The following is a 22,473-nucleotide window of genomic DNA, read 5'->3' on the forward strand; positions in this document are numbered from 1 at the left end:
CATTGCAACTTGTAATGAGTTATTTGTAACTAGTTACTTCCAAACACTGAATACCAGTGATTCACAAAATGCTGCATTCTACATCTTTGCAAAATGTCTTGCTACACTTTTGCTGAGTCTTCGAAAAGCTACATGACACATTGAGAGTTACAATATCCTTGAAGTTACGTAAAGTGCAGAATTTTCATTAACTCTTTCGATATTATTATTTTCTCATGTCTAAACCTATGAAGATTTTGAAGCAAAACTCTGGTGGAATGATATATTAACATTTATAAATATACTGAACAACTTTATAATTCTTACATTGTTGAAGAAATCAACCCAGACCTCTTTTTTTAAAATTAAGATAATAAAGCCTTGATTCTAATAATTACTAAGTGATCCTTACCTTTCAGAGTGGGTTGTATATTTTGGCACAGCTTTGGTGTCAAAGAAACAATATTCATTGACAAATTGCTATTCAGATTGGTCGACGAGATCCTGTCATCTTTGCAAGATTCTTCGTTGATATTTTCATCAGATGTGCATTCCTTTGTAGCATCTGCTTCATCAAGTTCAGGATCATTATATTTGTTTCTTTCATCGAAACACACAGCATTCACAAGTATAGTAGTATTTTCACAGGGAATAGCAGCTTTTTCAGGCTCCATATAATCACTTTTTGATGACATATCAAGTGCGCAGGAACCACTTTCAAAAACTTTCATTGTTTCTGATACCTGACCATCTTCAGGCTCACAAATCATCGGTTTACGCTCTTTGATTCTTCTAACAGGCAGTGCTTGTTCCTCAGCTGCAGTTGTCTTGCTTTGCTTCTTCTTATTCATGGAAGACATGTTCTCAATTAGTTTTCTGATGTCAGGCAAACACTCAAGATTAGCAGACTTTGCACTCATTGATGAAACAGGATTTGGTTTCTTTGTGTTCCAAGGAATAAGTTTATTTTTTTGTGGAGTATATTTAAATTTATTTAGATCAATAACAGGACTAGGCTGCTCATCCTGCAAGAAAAAAAAATAACAATAATAAAATGTGTTAATGTCACATAACCTTGAAGATGGAAAGAAAATTACTTTGAATTAATCTATAAGGTGATTCTCTCACCAGAAAATCTATAAATTCTTCAATAACTCTTTAAATTTTGAATGGTTCGCTATGAAAATTGAACATATTCAGTGAATTTGTGAATCAGTTAAAAGATGATGAATTAATGGAAGGTTACTTTCAACAAGATGGTGCAACGTGTCACACATTTAACGCAAGCATGAGTGAAATTGAAAGTTATTTTGGTGACGATTAAGTTAAAAAATCTGTGGCCGGCAAGATCACCAGCTCTGAAGTCACCTGATTTTATCTTGTGTGGTTTACTAAAGGAAAATGTATACAGCAGTAAGCTGCAAACAATTGACACCTTCAAAGGTGTGATATGGCAGGAGATTACTGCTGTTACTGATGACACATTAAGACACATATTTGCCAATTTGCAGACTTATATGTAAAAGTACTTGGATACTGGAGGCAGCCGCTTTCAGCATATGCTCTAGGCAGACTTTGTTTTGTAACATACCATTTTCATGTGGAACCATTCAAAAATTTTAAAAAATATTGAGAAATGTTTGGGTTCCTTTGCAAGATTGATTGATTGATTTAGTTTATTTTACTTTGCGTTTTGTGTCTCTTGGCTAATTTGCGAAGATGGGGATGAGTGATGAAATTGATGAATGGACATTCACAAACAACCAAGTCCGAGCGGGATTCAAACCTGGGATCCTTGGCGTAGCAGCGCGATGTGCTAACCACTCGGCCACAGGGTCCAGCACCCTTACAAGAGAAACCTCTGTAGTTACAGTATTGAAAATATGTAATATATCATGAAGTTGCATGAACATATGGAAGGGGTGGCTTGGGTGGCTGTGCAATATGAATGCCTAAAATTATATAGATCTTAATGGATTGCCAGTGTAACCATTGTCACTTGTATGAAATGAATTGCATATATTGCATTTAATTTAAGTCATGGTAATTTGTACTGATAATTATAATACGAACCCTCTGTGGTGCAACTGCTCGTCGAGTGCCAAGGTCTGCCACGTAGCTTTCCACGAGTGACACGTGTTCAGCACACGTGTCCCATCACTGCTGTATCAGGGTGGCTACTCACCGGGAAATTCTTGAATTCTGGGAATTTTGCATGAATTATTGGCTCTGGGCATTAAGTATGATTTCTGCATGAATTTTTCTCCATATACGTGAAAAATTGCAACTTTTATTAATACAAATCCAAATGAATTTATATATATTTATAAATGCCCTGAGCAAGATTTTCACAGATTAACTTTTATTTTTATTAAGGAAGGAAAATAAAGCTGCATGGAAATTAAAACAGAATTCTCTCTATCCGTTTACTTTGTTAGTGTCCTTTGCAGAACAATCTATCTGGCAAACAGAAGATTTTTGCAAGATAAGAGATCTTGAAGTTGATTAGTTAAATTTGAGTTTCAAATCGTTATACAATTAACATTTCTTGTATATTAGGATATTCCATAACATTTGTGACTTGTGTTTGTGGATGTATTTCGAGCCTGAGTTTGTGACATGGCAATTGTAAACTCTGCACTTTAAATTAAATATTTTAAGTATACATACACCTTTAATTGAATTGAAGTAGAGTATTTGGATACACTGGAATCACACAGATCCTTTATATTGTTAATATATTTGTGTGGGTGGTGAGAGGTGGTAATTGGTTGTACCTTTGAATTTTGGGTAAGTTCGTATTAAAAACCGGGAATTATACTTGAATTTTATCATTGCCATAGAGTGGACCACACTCTGTATTCTGGCTCTCGAGATCGGAGTCTGTTACTATTGCTTTCAAGTAATTCCCCAATTGTCCTCTCAATGCTCGGCCAATAACAAAATTATGGAACTCCTACCAGGGATCGAACCTGGGACCACTTGCCCTAAAGGCAAGAACAAGGGAGTTCTCTAATTATTATGAAGGAGTAATAATTACAAATAAGGCTGGTGCAGGAACATGATAACTTCACACCGAAGCAGTGTTTTGAGGGATAAAAATGCTTTTACCCCCTCCCCTTGCTTGCGTCTCCCTGGGAAAAAATCTTTCAGATGTTCCTGTGCAATTGATGGGCACTCACAAAGGCCGGGACTCCATCCTGAAATCTTTAAGAGTGAGATCAGAGTCAAAACACTCAATTTGATGCACTATGATGCCAGGGGTCCTGGGTTCGAATCTTTGTCTGGGGATGGATGTTTGTGAGTATCCATTCATCATACCATCACCCATCCCCATCTTCGCAAATTAGCCAAAAGTGGCACAAGAAGCAAAGTAAAATAAAGCAAATTAATCAATTTGATCTGCTACTGAGAGTGAGTGGGGTATGGGGATTCTATACCTCTTCCAGCAAATAGGCCAGTCAGCAGCTGTGTACATAACTATCAATGACATTTAGCTGCTAGCAGGTTGTTGGTGATAAGGGCTATAATCCTCCTTCATTTGGTCAAATTGGAATGCTAGTAAAGAAGTCACACTATTCAATGTGAACATTCAGCATATTCTAATTCATCAAAATGACACAGTTGTATGCAAGTGTGGTATTTGAAAAATTGCCAGTAGGTGGAATTCCAGTGACTACTCTTGAAGCATTGTGGTGCAATAATAATAAAAATAATACAGGGTTTTCCAAAAGTCCTTTCCACATTTAAATTCACTATAACTTTGTATTAGACAGAGATATTTCAGTGAAATAAAGCTTGTACTTTACAATAGTCTTTAAGTTTTACCTGGTAATACTGCATGTCTGTCATTCTCACTGTCACACCTCCAAATAAACACCAGCCACATCGATGCATTCATGCAACCTCATCCTGAATCCAAGCCCCGCAATGACTACAGACATGTTTGTTTTGAGGTCATCCAAATCTCTTGGCTTCTCCGCATACATTCCGTCTTGACATATTCCCACAGCCAAAAGTCACATGCAGGTAGGTCTGGCGACCTTGTGGGCCAAGATGTGGGTCCTCTGCGGCCAATCCATCTGCCTCCTGAATTGTCGCCATCTTGGAATCACCTGATCACTCGCAGTCACGTGATTCTCTAAACATGCAGTGTTGCCAGGTAAAACTTTAAAGACTGCTGTGCAGTACAAACTTTGTTTCACTGAAACATATTTATTTATTACAAAGTTATAGGGAATTTATATGTGGAAATGACTTTTGCAAAACCATGTATAACGCCACGCACTTACCATTTTCAGTCTCTTGAGTGGAAGTTTGGAATAAACTTCTGCCTTCTGTCTGATGTGCTCAATGATGGGCATTTTTTTCCTGGGAGCGCTGGTGGCTGGATCATGACTTGACTGGAAAGGTAGAGAACATATGTCTTCAGTCAATTTTTCATCACAATAAAATTCCTCCAAAAAGTTGAGTGGATGCAATCTGCATCCACAAACCTCCCTGTAAGCACAGCTGTACAATAAAGTACATGTAAAATAAACTTACAATTCTTCTTAACTAATAATAATTTTAACAAAAAACAAAAAAAAAACTTACAGCTACTTCTGAACTGTAACTTAGCCAGTGGCGGCTTGTGGTTCAGAATGTTGGTGGTTGCAGCAAATATATATATAATATATTTATATAACTAATTTGTATATATTTATAATGTAATTATACATATTTATAATTTTATATGTGAGTGACACGTGACATTTTCGAGGAGTACAATAAATAATCATCATACAAAATTTGAAGTTTCCATTTATTCGGCAGCAATATTATGCAGAATTGTGTTTTTTGTGATTACATAAGAAGTACTTTAATGTTCGGATCCCACTTTAAACTGTAGGTTCAGTCCCGATTAGTCTTTCTGTGCATAAAGTGGATTTAAAAAACAACAAATGAAATCAAATAGTTACAAGTTTCAAGCATAATTTAAATTAGATTAAGATTCTCCTCAAAATAAAATATTTCTCTTTGCCTAATGTGGAAATTTTGTCTGTTGCTCTACAACACAGGACAATGAGAACTTGGCTGCTGTTCGAACGCTGCTGCTCTCTAACGGTGTATGAAAGATTAGCAATCAAGCTTTTGTTGTTGGTCCGTTCCTCTTCTTCCCTCACCTGCCCGGGGATCCTAAACGGGTTGCCTGACTTTGGTGTGTGTTGTAAACCCATTGCAACGACCAAGCCAACTGAAGCAGGGGATAGGAAGAACAGCGTTGAATTTCGCTCCAATACTTCTTGCTGTAGAGATCAGGCCGTTGCTCAGATTTTTCAATGCGTACCTGTGCATCTACTCATACACTGTGAAATCTCGCAGATTGCCTCCTTTCTTTTAACAGATCATAATGGAATTTGCTTTATAAAGCAATGAAGGACAAAATTGTTTGTTTATGTTCAATATATTTAATAGGAAAACAAATTAAAAATATACTAACAAAAGTATGAAATTTTGTTGTAAAATATCCGGTCATTGTGCAACAGTGCAACAATATCAGTAACCGCCGCTGAACTTAGCTACATTTGAAAACTGTAGAATTAACTTTAACTTTACAAATACTGGTAGAGTGTAAGTAAAGTATGACAACTTACCACACTATCGCATTTGGTTTCAGTGGTCTGCTTTTGGCACTGTTTTATATTTTTAGCAGTATCTTTATTCTGTGATGAAGTGTCCACTTTAGGCAGCATGGCTCCACCTAATGAATAGAATAAAAATGCACTATTATGTAATGTACCCAAAAGTACAGTAATATTTCAAACTTTGGTATTACATGCGATATTTAGCCGTCTCAATGATCAAGCACATTTGATTAACTCATGGTCTTGCCACTTGTTGTTCTGGATGTGGGTCCCAGCTTGGGCATGGATGTATTTTTGCATGTGTCCCTTCATAATTTTCATCTAACCATCATTCATCCTCATTATTGCTTCCCTAAATAAGTATGAAAATGGCATAAAATAAGAAAAATACTTATTTCTTTTGTATGTTAATATATATATACAATATACACACATACATTATCTACATAAACAAGATGGGATATTCTATTAGTATCAGACGATATAGGCAAATGTGTGTACTGTCTGGCTGCCTTAGCTGAGACCATGGACGGAAGTGCGCATGCGCCAACTGGACGTGTTCATTGGCAAAATAGGGGTGACGGAACTTGGGTCAGGAAGCGGGTTTGGTGAAAATGGTCTGCTGTGGAAACAACAATGAAGTTTGAAACGTACTAACATCCGCCAAAATATGTAGAGATGTTTACGAATTATGTAAGGGTACAGAATGGAAAAAATAGCCATCCATATACTATATAAGCAAACAGAATATATCAGGAAAATATTCATCACATCACATTAGTAGATAAACTTGTTTGTAAAATTGTAAACCAGTAACTTTATTTTAGATCATTCAATTAAATAGATCTCCTTAAGAAATATTATAATTTGCACAAATGTAGACAGCAGTAATCAGAAGAGTATTCACTCTTCCTAATAATAGTATGTGTTATACATCGTATATATTATAAATATAATAAAGAAAATGTAGTAACTGAATGCTTTGTGGCATTGCGATGGCGTTTTGTAGAATGTGCAACAGGCACCAAAACGACACAGTTTCCTTTGTTCCACTTCGAAACTGTTTGTTACGAATTGTAAGAGACAAACACAACACAGCAAGCAGTAATAAACACAAGAAGCAAACCCATGCAAGCAAAATGCCACAGGCAGTGGTCAGAAGTAGCGAGCTACTTGTAGCGTCGCTACTGTAGCTAGCTACAAAATTTGTAGCTGTAGCTATAGCGACGCTACATTTTGAAAATTGTAGTTGTAGCGGTAGCGAAGCTACAAAATTCCTGTAGTTGTAGTGAAAATTTCGCTACAGCTACATTTTTTCTTGGCATTTTGAGGTGAATTTTGAATGTGGCAACAGTGTCAGAAAAAATCGACAATAACCCTTAATGTTGCAGGAGGTTCATAAAGACAGTCTATTACATGGAGATACAGATTATCTAGATTGTAGATTATAGATATCTGCGTAATTTATTTAATTAGTATCTAAAGAATTCAGATATCCAGATAACTAAGTGACATATATGAATATATTCCTGCTAACAGCTAGGTTTTTCTAGCTGCATCACTATTTTGGGGAGAAACATGCCTCGTTTGCTGCACCACTGGAAAAAAGTGCCTCCTTTGCGTCACCCCCGGAACAAATCCTCTGGATATGCATGGTGTAAGAGACACCAAAATGTCATTAATTGCTGTGTAAGACACAACTTGCAGTGCAAAAACGAGCGATGGAATTTCCACTGCACTGACATGGGAATAGTGCCAGCAATAAATGGCTCAGTACGTTAACAGCATTGATCATCGTCAGTATATAAGATCTCACCAGCAAGAAATTATTGTTACAAGAATGATCGAGTTTCTGGAATTACAGTTATTTTCGAGATAGTATTTGTTCACAAATTTTAAAATTACAATACGTTTAGAACACTCAGGTTTACACGACAGTTTCCTCAATAATTTTATCATATTGCAAAAAGTATGTACAAGTTATTGACTTTCCTGCAGAAACAACAATTGTCTTTAGTTAATATACATAGTTTTCAAATTTATGTATTTCTCCTACTTTTGCGTCACTTTTCTGTAACTTTTGCTAATCATGACATCATCATCATCATCCTTCGCTGTTTCCTGTCTCTGGCTGGGTCGGCATAGAAGTCAAGCCTCTCCATTTTTCCCAGGTCTTTCACAACTCCTCTCTTTCCAAGGTGTTCCAATCTTGTCTCCTAACACTCTCCACTATCTGCTCTTTCCACCGACATCTTAGTCTCCCCCTTGGCCTTATTCCCACTCCTTGTGCATGGTAAGCTCTTACTGGTAGTCTTTCTGCATCCATCCTCTTCATGTGTCCGAACCACCTTATCTGTGCCTGATCTATTCTGTCCTGAAGCTTCACTACACCCACTGCCTGTCAAATCTCCTCATTTCTCATTCTATCCCTTCTAGTCTTCCTCACAAGACTCCTAAAAAAATTAATCTCCACTGCCTGCATCTTTTCTTTGTCTCTCTATGTCATTGTCCAAGTCTCTGCTCCATACGTAATTATTGGCACATAGTATGTGTTACATATTACCTTTTTGCATTTCATAGGTACATCCCTATTCCATATTAATCTTCGAACGCTTTGATATAGTCCACCACCATTCATTTGTCCTCCTTTGTTTACCTCCTCATCTATTCTTCCACTTCTCTCAATCATAGGGTGACCAGACGTCCTCTTTTATCCGGACATGTCCTCCTTTTTAGATGTCTGTCCGGCGTCCGGGCAGATTTTTTAGAATTCTGTAAATGTCCTCCTTTTCTGGAAAGAGCATAGCATCGACCATAGCAAATATGCTGCATAGAGAATGCTTCCACACATAACAATCATCATTTAAGGCATATTACTTAGGGTGAGTTAAGTGTTCGAGCAATGCTCAAATAGCATCTGTGCGCTGAACACGATCACTTTCCTAACTGAATAATTAGTAGGGTGCGGATTTATAGGCACTAAAAACCTCTGAAATAGGCACCAAACTGATGAAAATAGGCACTTAAAAAGACACTATAAATTAGGAAAGGTACGAAAATAGGCACCCTGAAATTTATAAAAGACATTAAAACAGACAATGAATGTGAACTTATTTCAATTTTCTATTTACAATGCACAATTATACTGTATTGGCACTTCAGTTCATTATAAAAGTGGGATAACGATTAACAAACTATGATCGAAATTCACATTTGCGGGGAATCGTCAATTAAAGTAATTCTCACAAAAAGAGCTTGTGCTAACGACTGTGCGAATTTAAACAATTGATGAAAAAACAATTTGCACCATTGTAAGGAAAAAATATTTTAAACAATGTTCCAATTGAGACCCTCAAATCTGTCGAATACCAGATTTCAGTCAGTACAACATAAACAAAGCCTTCCATTGTTCAATGTAGGGAAAGCCAAAGGAACGTAAAAAAAGCTGAAGTATGCAAATATTGCAGAAGAGCCATTTTTGGCACAATAGAGCAAAATAGGAATTTATAGGCACTATTAAAATGCATTTTCGGACTAGAAACACCATGAAACGAACTTTAGACATTAAAGCCTATATTTTACTACAAAGGAATATAAAAGGCAAATATGCAAAATTCATCACCCTAGTAGTTAGTATTATTCTAACTCGTTGCTTCGCCTTCTGAAACGGCTGGAATGCACATATTCTGTGCAGTTCCTTTTCGATTGATTGATTTGGTTTATTTTACTTCGCTTTTCTGCCACTTTTAGCTAATCGCGAAGATGAGGATGAACGATGATATGATTTTGATGAAGGGGCACTCACAAAGAACACACATGCCCAGGCCGGGATTCGAATCCGGGACCGTTGGCGTTGTGTGACGCGGTGTGCTAACCACTCCGTCATGGGGGTCGGCCAGTTCCTTTTCGAGTTATGCATACACGATACAGAAATGTGTAGTGAGAATTTTGATTATTAAGTGATACTTACTTTTATGAAATAACGAAGCGAAAGTGTAAATTCAACAATGATCGTGCCAGAAAATATCCAGCTTTTAAAGGATGGAAGAAACGAATATGAGATAAAGTGTACAGTGGCTGTCACTTTCCCCTGCTGTTGAAAGAGAGCTAGAAATGTTCGTGGCATTAAAACTATATTTCTCTACCCAATCTAAACTACCCAAAATTTTAATTCGGTTTTTGGAAATAAGTTAGAGCGAATCTTACTTGTTACATTTGCATTCACTTGTTGGTATATTACATTCTAATATCCAAGAATTAGAAAAGGAGTAAAATTCTGTGCTTCAAATTCTAGATATTCTTTGTCATTTGTTAAATAACATATTAGAAGATTCTTTCTTTGCTTAAAGGTAAGAGGAAGTTATTGAAAGAGATCACCTGAAAAGTATCTGTGAGCAAGATGTTAGTAAGATATTTTTATATTGATTAAGTTATGAATAATGGCAAATGTTTTGCCATTTTTTGCGGTGTCCTCCTTTTTATGGCTTTGTCCTCCTTTTTCGCCTGCTCTGTCCTCTTTTTTTGAATGTGTGTGTCTGGTCACCCTACTCAATCATGACAATGAGGATAAATGGTTTATTTAATTATTCTCTTATCTATAGTTGCTTTCTACCACTTTCGGCTAATTGTGAGAACGAGGAAGAATGATAATGAAATATTTATTCTCAAGAAAAATATGTTGATGTGAACATAAATAATTAATTCTACCAAATTTTATTTGTGTATAATTGTAATAATTATGTAATTTGGGTAACACCCTAATTGCAAAATTCATATATCAAATTTGAATTGATATGCCACTTGCATAGGTATGGTATTCTCAAAAACTATAGTAACATTGCTATCAAAATTATCAAATGACTGGAATCATTATAATGAATAACAGAATCTATTTACCAGTAAAAAAAAAAAAAAAAAAAGGTAAAGTGTTCCCTGTGCATAGCACCACGCCATGAAGGCGTGAGTGGGGGTGATGTGATCAGCATCACGCCCCTGACCGCCTTTACCCCCCAGGGTTTCTCCCAGGTACCCATGTTATTCGACGCTGGGTGGGCGCCGGGGCCGCTTTCACCGTTAGAAAAGTTCCCGGATTTGAACCGGCCGGGGATCGAACCCGGGACCTTGAGCATGGTAGTCAGACGCGTTACCGACTGAGCCACCGCGGCCACCTATTTACCAGTAGTAGGGGATTTTTTTAAATACCCATATCGTTGTTTTTAAGTTTTTTTATTGCAGAAGTAGCGCAAAAAGTAGCGAAATAGCGAGTAGCGAACAGGAGTAGCGTAGCGAGCTACTTTTTCGTAAATGTAGCTGTAGCTGTAGCGAAGCTACATTTTGGAAGAGTAGCTGTAGTTGTAGCGAAGCTACTTTTAAAATGTAGCGTTCTGATCACTGGCCACAGGGTAGTTTGATGAGTGTCCCACCTGCTTTCCCTCTCGCGTTTGGAATCGCACTTTCCAGCTAGTTTTGTTTCCCTTGGCTGGACTGTATGAGTAAAACTGCCAAAAATTTTTACTGATCTAATATTTTCATAAATAGCCTGTAATTTAGTGCAAAATTATGCCATTTTGCTATTCCTGTAATGAATGTAATGACGTAACTGATACACTAGTTTTGTTAGGTAAATATCTAAATAGAGTTACCAGATCACTAAAACAAAAATGTAGGACACAGTCACACATTCACAGTAAATAATAAATAACACTAGAGAATGTCAAGCATACGTATAACGTGATATTGACACATTTTGAGCTCAAAAGTAATGAATTTCTAAATAAACTTTTCTTCTAAAAATTTTCCAAACTTATATTCAATAGTACCATACAGTCTGATTTCAAGCATACTTCTACGAGGAGTTAATTTTTCTCTGATTGGTTAAGTTCACTTAAAATATAAATTCAAAAGTTTACTGAACCAATACCAAACCAATACCAATAATAACATGTAGTCCATGGAATCCAGTTGATATAAAGAAATGTGGAACCATTATTAATGTTGACTTTTATAAGAATATTTGTTTTATTTGTTTATTTAAGGATCTACAAAATCTATGACAAATTTGCAGCACTACTACAGTTGCACTTTACTTAAACTAATTGCAGAAGTTTCCCTCAGAAGGTAAAAAATTTCTGTGCTTATCTGTTTCTCAGGGTGGGAGGTGTATTCTCTTCATGAAAACTACATGATGCTCGAGATATAACATATTTACAGCCATTTTCAAATTCTTTCCAGATGCCGGACACAAGAGTAAATGCATGACATGTCTTGGAAATAGAGAAAGTTGGTAGCTCTAACCAGCAAACATCTCATGTGTATCTTCCGATCGAATGGAAGGAGTTACGAGTCAGTTACTGTGTTTGCTGAATTGGTAGTGTGCAAATTCATACTTATTTTAAACCCTACCTTGAAATAAAATGTAATTTGTACAATTGTTTGTGTGTTTGTGCCTGTGGAGTGGTAATGAGTTATGTTGCATATTATTAATTTTTTCAATGAAAGTCAGAAATCACCTGTTGCTTCAATGTAAGCATCAACTGCCTGCTTGAATTTGCCACCAACATGTTCTCCACCGTACAGCTTTACGCTTGCTTCCACATCAAGTCCAGCTTTAAGTAAACAAACAGTTAATTAACTTACTTTCAAAATAATATTTAATATTTACATCCAAATACAACAGTTCATGAAAAAGCATTATAATGTAAGAAATAACTATTTTCTGATGCATTATATATATATATATATATACACACACACACACACACACACACACACACACACACACACACACACACACACACACACACACACACACACACACACACACACACACACACACACACACACACACACACACACACACACACACACACACACACACACACACACACACACACACACACACACACACACACACACACATTCATGCTCATAAATTAAGGATAATTTAGAATCTTCTACAAAGAAATATTTGATGTGCACATTGCAGCTTGAAATGATGTCCGGGTACTGTACCAAAGAACCTGTGTTGACTATGACCTTGATCCAGTATGTGGTGGTGCTGTAAGCAGACAAATGACTCACATGATAGAAACTGCTGACCAGAGTACAGTGCCTATAGGAAGTGTGCAGTTGTGTTCGGTTGTGCGAATGGTGAGTGTGTGTGTGAAATGGCTCAACGAACACACATTGATGATATAATGAGGGGAAGGATACTTGGGCGGCTAGAGGCGGGCCAAAGACAGAAGGTCGTGTCACAGGTGATCCATGTGCCACAAAGTGTCATCTCACGATTGTGGCAACGATTCCAACTGACTGGAAATGTGTCTCGGCGCTACAGCAGTGGATGTCCACAGTGTACAACACCACGAGAAGACAGGTATCTCACCATAAGTGCCCGGAGACACAGACGGAGTACTGCTGGGGGCCTTGCAGCTGCCTCTGGAACAGTTGTTTCCAGACACACTGTGTACAGACGGTTCAACAGGCACGGTTTATTCGTCCAGAGGCCTGCAATTTGCATTCCACTGTCCAATGGTAACAGAGTAGCTCATAACAACTGGTGTAGAGAACACAGGACATGGACAATGGAAGAATGGTCTCAGGTACTGTTAACTGACGAGTCCAGGTATAGTCTCAACAATGATTCTCGTCGTGTAACCATCTTTCGTGAACCAGGAACCAGATACCGACCCGGTAACATCGTCGAAAGGGACCATTATGGAGGTGGTGTTGTCATGGTGTGGGGTGGAATTATCTTGGGCTCACGTGCACTCTTGCATATCTTCGACAGAGGTACTGTAACAGGCCAGGTGTATTCTGCAAGACTACGTTCGTCTTTTCAGAGGTGCAGTCGGTGCTACGTTCCTCCAGATGGATGACAATGCCAGGCCACACGGAGCTGCTATTGTGGAGGAGTACCTTCAAACAGAAGAAATCATACGAATGGAGTGGCCTGCCTATTCCCCCGACCTCAACCCAATCGACAATGCTTGGAATGCTCTAGGCCGACGTGTCGCCGCACGTCTTCACCTCCTCGGACTTTTCAGGAGCTCCGACAGGCACTGGTGCAAGGATGGGAGGCCATACCCCAAACAGCTGCTCGACAACATCCTCCAGAGTATGCCAAGCCGTTGTACTGCATGTGTCAATGTGCATGGGCATCACATTCCATACTGAAACCTGTGCACATGCTCAAAGAACCGTGGAACAACAATTTACAATCTCCCTTGCTTTGTATCATATGTGCGCTCTTTGGTTTTTCTCATGTTTTCTGCAATAAACAGGGTTAAACAGGGTATGTGGATGTCTTTCTTGTGTGTTCAACATGTGTCTGTGCTACCACAACTAGTTTGTTTCAGTGCTGTATCGTGGGGCAGCAAAACCCCTATTATCCTTAATTTATGAGCATGAGTGTATATATATATATATATATATATATATATATATATATATATGAAATTTGAGATTTTCATTACAAACTTTTCTTCCTGTTTCAATTAACTCTCTAGCAACAATAACCCGTGAGGTTACCTACCTACTGCCAAGGTGGGAGATCATCCAATCAGTTACGGTGTAACGTGTGGTCAGCACATAGGTTTCTGTGACAGGGTTACGTTACTCATTCGTAGCTCCCCAATTTCCTCATGATGGTGGGTGGCCACTGGCCCCATACACAGCAGAAAAGTTGTTACGCTTCCTCCAGGAGATTCGAACCTGCACGTGTCCCGTAGTCGGAGCCCAAAGCATGATGCATTAGATTGCACGGCCACAATCGCAAACAATTACCCCTCAGCTTGACTTAAAATTTGTTAGGAATGGGTGTCACCCATATCTGTTGCCGTGCGGTCTAAGGCATCATGCTTTGAGCTCCAGCTATGGCATGCAGGTTCGAGTCTCCTGGGAGAAGCGTAAAAACTTTTATCTTGAGATTTCGGCCTATGTATGGGACCGGTGAAAATCTACAACGACTGGGGGTTCATCGTGCTGACCACACAAAAACCCCGTAACTGGTTAGATGATCTCCTACTTTGGGTGAGAGAGTGAGTAGGATCAGGTGGGAGTGAGGCCAGCAGTCGGTAGGTAGGTCAGGGCTTTCAATGGGCTGTTGTGCCACAGGATATGGTTGGAAATATTCTCCAAAAGAATGATAATGGACATAAAATTTGAAAATGCCAAATTGGTACTCGTAATAGTAATAATAGCATTAATAATTAAAAATCTATCACTAATTTTCTAAAATATACATAAAATGCATTGAAAACTATCAGCATTATCAAGCACAATGACCCTTGTTTTGTTCCTTAGACATCAGATGCTTTTTATTATTATCTGAAATGGTATATACGTGTATATAATCTGAAACAATACCCCCCAAATAGAATTGTGAATAGACACAATTGCCGAATTTGGGGGGTTTAGAATCCACACGAGTTCAAGATGAATAAGCAGGATAGCCCCAAGGTCAATGTGTGGTGCCCAGTTTCCATAGACCACCTCATTGGTGTCAGCTACCTGAACATGTTACAGACGTTCTTTCTCCTGGAACTTCAGAGGTTTGGATCTTCAATGAGGTCCACTTCCAGCAAGATGGTCCCCCTCCCCCCCCCCCAACACTTTGCCCTTGAAGTTTGTGAGTTTCTTGATGGTCAATTTGAGGAAACCTACATTGTTCCCAGAGGACCCACACTATGGCCTGCAAGGTCATCAGACCTTACACCTTTCGATTACTGGCTGTGAGGACATGTCAAGACCCAAGTTTATGCACAGAAACCAACAGATCTTGAGGACCTCAAGTTCAAGATACTTGAGGTGATTCACAACATTCCAGATGAGCACCATCAGAATGCAATTCTCGGATTCAAATGAAGATTGCAAGAGTGTTTGGATGTGAATGATCAGTGATGTGCATTTACTTGTAAACAACAGCTGTCTACATTCTATGTGTAGGCAATGTAAACTATATAATATGTGCAGGCAGGCTCTGAAAACAGAACAAAAGTGAACATTTCACTCACTCCCAGTTTCTCTTTAGTAAATGTTTTCTGGTAAGAGGTATTTGAGCAGTGACATCTTTTATATATAGATAAGGATGTTAGAAAATAATATACCTGAAACGGCTGGTAAATATTAAAAATGGAAGAAAAGGAAAACACTAAGTATTAAGAGGACTTCAAAATTTTGATCTTCCCTACGGGAGTTTCCAGACCGAAGTGACGTGCAACACAAGATAGGCAACAAGTGACACCAAAGTGACAAGTAACAGGGCCCCTATAACAAGGCCTTCACTGTGTATGCATGACCTACAGACCAAGGTAACATGCGTGAAATTGGTCTACCTGAGTGACACACAAGTGACAAGTGGCATGTCCAGTTTGTCGTGTAACTTCAGTTCGAAAGGTATTTATTTCTAAAAGTTTTTTTCCAAGTGACATATCTTGTTTGTTACTTTGGTCTGAAAGCTTTCTTAGGAGGTGTTCAGTGTCCAGAAAGTTATGGAGGTTATGACAAGTGATAAGCAATGCTTGATATCAGGTGCAGATGCATGGGGATCCCAACTGCTATTTTTTCGATATATTATTATGCCTAATATTTTTGAAGACTGAAATGTTCTGTCTGATCACTGAGTTTAGGAGACACGAGAATTTTGTTTAAAGTTTGATTTAAGTTCACTTCATTCTCATGTAAGGCTAATCGGAACTGGACCTACAGTTTAAATTTGGATCTGAACCAATGTGTAATAGGCCTCACAAATCGACCCCGAAACCAATTTCATTGATTGATTGATTTGGATATTTTACGTCACTTTTCTGCCACTTTTGGATAATCGAGACAGTGAGGATGAGTGACTATATGATCAAACTGTTGAAAGGGCACTCACAAAGAACACCCATGCTCAGTCTGGGATTCGAACCCAAGACCCCTGGTAGCGTAGCGTGGTGATAACCATTTTCTCAAGATCATAAGCCTGAGTCCCCTTGAGATAATAGGTTTTTGTTTCCTTCATTTATTCACTTTACACCTTATATCTGATCGTTCAGTTTACCATGGTAATGAGAGGAATTATGATAACTACATACAATAATAATCTACTCCAACCCTGGATCCTATTTTTGTGAAATAATACCCTAGTCTCTGAAATATGGAATACAGCTTGGTTCCTGTTTACAGTACTATGTGGGCCTCCCCGATGGCGGAGTGGTAGCGTCGTCGCCTTGTAATCAAGGGGTCCCGGGTTCGATTCTCGGTAGAGGCACATGCTGGTTCGGATCCCACTTTAAACTGTAGGTCCAGTCCAAATTAGCCTTACTGTGCATAAAGTGGAGTTAAAACATCAAATCAATCCAATACAGTACTATGTATTGCTTACATAAAACAGTGCAAATGTAGCTTAGGATTGATTCTTGGTGAGGTAAGGTACCCTACTGAAATGGCCCTTCTCAACTATAACTTCTGGATCTGCCACTGCTTGACATGTAGGTTCCACACCAAATCAACAAGTGACACTTCACCACAATCTGCAGACATCCAAATAGCTACTTTCCTCTTTACTTTTGAAAGAGCATTTGCCATGGATAAGTGACAAGCAATATGCAGCCACTGGCAATATTGGGGTCATTACATAAAGTTAATTTTTGCATGACATGTCAGTCAGATAGTAAGTGACATGTGAAATGTTGCTTATCATTTTGGTGTAAAATCTTCATTTTCCTATATATATTGTCAACACAAATTACAGCATGAAGTGTACAGTTTCAGAGAAACTGCAAGCACTTACCCCAGAATTCACTGATCAAGTGAGCAAATACTTCATGGCCAGCAGAGTAGCTGTCGACACTGATTGTCTTAATAATTTGAGTGACCCTTATTAATGTTAAGTCTCTGAAAGAGAAACAGAAAGCTCAATGTCAATTTAATTATATGGAATAGGGACGAGTTGAATATGTTTTTATGTTTACATTTTTGCAGCTCTTAAAAATTATGATCTACTATTGATGAAATGCTATGAGTAATACCTGTAGTTTCCTTGACCACTATACGTTAAAGTTATATTGGGTGAGTTGACTATGTGTGCGGGGTCAGTTGACGATATATATAATATTGTTATACCAGTAGAGATTCACAATAAAGCAAATACTGACAAATTCAATAAAGATCTGTACTTCTGGTCATACAGCTGCTAATCATCGGATATATCATAGTCTTCTTGATAACCTTACCATAAACGAAATGCTTAGTTGCCTAAGAAACATAAGAAATAATATATAGTTGAAAAAATGTACTTATCAAGTAGAAAAATGTGTTACTTGTCATACTCTAGAAACTTCATGAACAAGATGCTCAGCTTCTTAGTTGTGAGCTGGTCCTAGAGATGACACATATTCACAGTAACCTGCAATGTCACCAACTCTCATCTGGTAGGAATAAAACAGAATTTGTCAAATTACCCCTATAGGCAACTCACCCCAGTCTCCCCTACTCATTAAACATGTTATATGAAAACAAGTATAATCAGATGCATAAATAATACCAGGCTTGTTAACCCTTGTTGTGCAGAAGGAATTCTATGCAGATGTAATTTTTCAGATTTTGGAATGTCATGGTGGTTTTTTGAAAGGAGAGGAAATTTTGAAAATGGTTTTGCTGGTGTCCGTGAAACGACCAGCTGAGCCTTAATCAAATAAATCATAAATCAAGTTTATTCAAGCCTATTATTATTTTGTTGAAAATAAATGAAAAATGAAAGAATATTTTTGAACAAAATATTTGCTCTCAAAAATGAAATCATTTTGGAGGAAAAGTGAAATGTGTAAAAAAATCATTTCTATGACTTTTTCCCACGTTTATGAATGTTTTTTTAAAAATTGATTCTCGTAAGTTTTAAAGGCTTTCCAGGCAGTATTGAATCCAGCAACTTTCCTCTGGGGGGCATCGAATTATAATACTAATAAAACAATACTAATATTTCAATTTTTTTTCTTGCCTCTGATATGCAATTAATTTAAATGAAGTGTAAATTTCGATAAGACTACATAAGCTTTTCACCACCATTCAAAAGCAAATTGTTGAAGTTGAAATTCCTTACAACAATATATTCTCACATTACACCAGCCCTGTCACTCTACATGTCCCCACTGTTGAGTTTTAATAAAAAGGAAATTTATTACAAATTACTAGTTAGCAGTTATCAAACATACAAATTTAAATTTGTTTATTATTTTGACTTTTAATTACAAAGAAGACTGAATCAGTGCTTATTGTTAGTTATTCTTATTACGAAAAAGACTGGAAGGTTCATGGCTGCAGCAACACAGGCCTTCCATCTGTCCCTATCTTGAGCAAGATATATATACTCTTTTCCATCCCTACCGATTTCCTTTAGGACCATCTCAACGTTGTCCCTCCATCTTCGTCGTGGCCTTCCTACAGGTCTCTTACCATCAGGTTTCCCAACAAGAATCCTGTAAACTCCTCTTTCCTCTCCCATTCGTGCCACATGGCCTGCCCACCTAAGTCTTCTTGATTTAATTATTCTAATATTATCTGGACATGAATACAAATTAAGTAGTTCTAAATTATGTAACCTTCTCCACTCACCTGTCTCCTCATCCCTTTTAGGTCCAAATATTTTCCTAAGGATCTTATTTTCAAATACTCTCAATTTATGTTCCTCCTTCAATGTAAGGGACCAAGTTTCGCATCCATATAATAGTACAGGCAATATTACTGTTTTGTATATTTTAACTTTTAGTTTCTTAGATATTAAACGAGAAGACAATAGTTTATGAAGAGAGAAGTAACATGCATTTCCTGAATTAATCCTACTTTTTATTTCCTCTTTAATATAATTTTCACTTGTTAATATTACTCCTAAGTATTTGAATTTGGAAACTGGTTCAAACGAGTTGTTATCAATAAATAGATTTTGATTATTACCTAACACTTGGTTTCGGCCTGTAAGCATATATTTAGTTTTCTCTTTGTTAACTTCCAAACCTATCTCTTTAGCAGTTTTGAAAAATATTTTAGCATTATTCTTAATTGTATTTATATCATCCCCATATAAGTCTACATCATCTGCATATGTTAACAACTGAGTCATACCATTTAATTTTAGTCCTTCGTTAGTGTCTTTTACCTTCCTAACAGCATATTCTAAGGCAAAATTAAAGAGCAATGGAGATAATGCATCTCCTTGTTTTAATCCATCATGAATTGTAAATTTGTCAGACACATTAATACCCACACGAATTTTACTTTCTGTTTCACTGGTGCATACTTTTATCATACTAACAAACTTCTTAGGTATTCCAAACTCGACTAATATATTATATAATTTATCTCTTTTGACCGAATCATATGCTTTTTTGAAATCAATGAATAGCTGATGGATATTTTGATTATATTCCCACTTTTTTCAAGTGTTTGTCTGATGTGCGAAATTTGATCTGTAGTTGATCTGTTACGTTTAAATCCACATTGATAATCACCTATAATTTCATTAGCATATGGGGTTAGTCTTGTTAAAATAATGTTAGGTAATATTTTCTATGTTGTTGAGAGTAGAGAAATTCCACGGTAATTATTGCAGTTCATTTTATCACCTTTTTTAAACACAGGAATAATTATGGATTCTTTCCACTGTTGAGGGATTTCTTCTTTATTACATATTAAACAAATTAATTTATGAATTTGACATATTAACGAATTTCCACCATATTTAATTAACTCAGCTGGTATTAAATCAATGCCAGGTGCTTTGTTATTCTTTAGCCTTTTAATAGCATCTTTAACTTCAGTCGAGTTAGGTTCTGGAACTAAAGGTTATGCTGTGTGCACTTCATTTACTTCTGATTTATCTCCTACATGAACATCTAAAAGGTCATTAAAGTAGTTCTTCCATCTATTTAGAATATCGCTTGGGTCAGCTAGAAAATCACAGTCTTTATCTTTTATCAAGTTTACTTTAGGTTGCCACCCCTTTCTAAATTCATTTACACCTTTATATAATTCTCTGATATTATTGTTTTTGCTGTTTGTTTCAATTTCGTTAATTTTGCTTTTCAAGTAATCTCTTTTTTTACTTCTAAACGTGCGGTTAACTTCTTGCTTTATTCTATTATAATTGCTTAGATTTGTATAATCAGAGTTATTTAACCACCTAAGTCTAGCCTGATTTCTTATTTCTATTAGATTATGACATTCTTTATCAAACCATAGCTTACTTTTTCTTGCTTTATGGTATCCTATACTTTCTTTAGCTGCTGATTCTATTGCATTACGTATGTGCTCCCAATTCTTATTTACATCTGTTTCATTTATATTTTCATCATCATTTAAATCCTGCAAAACATCGAATCTATTGGACAGTTTAATTTGGTAATCTTTCTTAATTCTTTCATCAGCAAATTTTCCTGTATTAAATTTTAGAACTTTTAGATTTTGTTGCTTATGATTTATCACTGAGAGTCTGTCTCTTAATTTAGCAATTACTAAATAATGGTCACTGGCACAGTCAGCACCTCTATGTGTACGAACGTCAATTAAACTAGTATGCCTTCTCTTATCAATGAGAATATGATCTATCTGATTATGAGTTTTACCATCTGCAGAAGACCAGGTATATTTATGGATATCTTTATGTTTAAAAGTGGTACTTTTCACAATTAAATTCTTTGAGGTTGCAAATCCTCTGCCAGGTTATTGAAATTTTCGGGGGGAAGGGCGTATTTTCTCTACTGGGTCTGTTTCTTCTGTGCTGAATTTCTGACAATATCAATCATAGGAAAGTTTCTTTAGACAAACAAACAACTATGAGGAACATACATTACAGTTATAAACACTAGCACACACAGGAATTTTTTTGGAGTGGGCTGGAATTGCAAAACCATTAAAGTATTTTGTTATTAGAATTTTTAGCCTTCGTTTTAAAAGTTGTTCAAAAACAAAACTGGTATATAATTGGGGTCATTTTAAGGGGAGTTTGCATTTACCACTTTGGTGTTTCCCAAGTTTTTCACTGTTTTCATTCGAAAATGTATGTTTTTCAGAATTTCTGGAGGGGCTGTAGCCCCATCAGCTCCTCCCCTGCATATACCAGAGGTAATGAATATTTTATTGCAGCTGCTTACAACAAATCTCAGTATAGCTATTTTCTTATGTTCATGAACAAAATTAATAAATATTTAATTTCTAGTGCCAAGACGTCCCATATAATTCCCGAAATTCTCTGGATGCCTGTCAGAAGACATCCTGAATGCCATGTAAAATAAAATTGTAGATCAACAGGATGAATCTTTTGCCTCAAATACTGACTCATTTTTTTCTACAAGCAAATCTCATTGGTCATCAGGTGGTCATTTTGACCAATGATAGAAGAGTTGAATTCTTTCTTTTGTAATTATCTCCCTTTGATTATTTCACCTGGCTGGCAGAGCTCGAAGTGGAAATTGTTAGCTGGGGGAATATTTGCTTGAGCTTTGGGGCTAGCTGGGAAGATGCACCTATGTTTTAACATGGAGTCACTGACACAGCTGGGGGGATGCTTTGCATAATTCTTTCTAGCTCGGGGGGGGGGGGTGAAGAATATCCTCCCTGCATTCGCATATCCCTCCACTTCGAGCATTGCTGGCTGAGAAATTTGAATGTTTAGTTGCCATATTGCCAGAATAATTTGGTAATCGCAAATGTCAGAGGCCAAGTCTAAATTCTGAGTGTTTCTTTTATGTTCTTTCCTGGTTCGACAGTAACTCTGTTTAAGCATTCAAAAGAACATAGGGATAAAAAAACATGTCAGTGGTAAAAAAAGCAAACACAAGATAGTTGCTAATCTGCTATCACAGTTGAAGAGGTTTTCTCGGGCAATCAGCCA

General features: G+C 37.1%; 1 protein-coding gene across 2 annotated transcripts in view; it reads right to left on the reverse strand.

The window, feature by feature from the left end:
* Window positions 1-22,473, reverse strand: part of LOC145988871 (putative ATP-dependent DNA helicase HFM1) — a 357,472-nt gene that overhangs the window by 20,521 nt on the left and 314,478 nt on the right. For both annotated transcript variants that reach the window (XM_083124130.1, XM_083124131.1), the window contains 5 exons: window positions 17,380-17,483; window positions 12,116-12,211; window positions 5,616-5,722; window positions 4,272-4,382; window positions 392-1,004 (listed from right to left, as the gene is read on the reverse strand). In XM_083124130.1, coding sequence (XP_082980256.1) covers window positions 392-1,004; window positions 4,272-4,382; window positions 5,616-5,722; window positions 12,116-12,211; window positions 17,380-17,483 — 1,031 coding nt within the window. The remainder of the gene's footprint in view (window positions 1-391; window positions 1,005-4,271; window positions 4,383-5,615; window positions 5,723-12,115; window positions 12,212-17,379; window positions 17,484-22,473) is intronic.

The sequence above is a fragment of the Lepisma saccharinum genome, chromosome 6 (assembly GCF_977018435.1).
Source record: "Lepisma saccharinum chromosome 6, izLepSacc3.1, whole genome shotgun sequence".
Taxonomy (NCBI): domain Eukaryota; kingdom Metazoa; phylum Arthropoda; class Insecta; order Zygentoma; family Lepismatidae; genus Lepisma; species Lepisma saccharinum.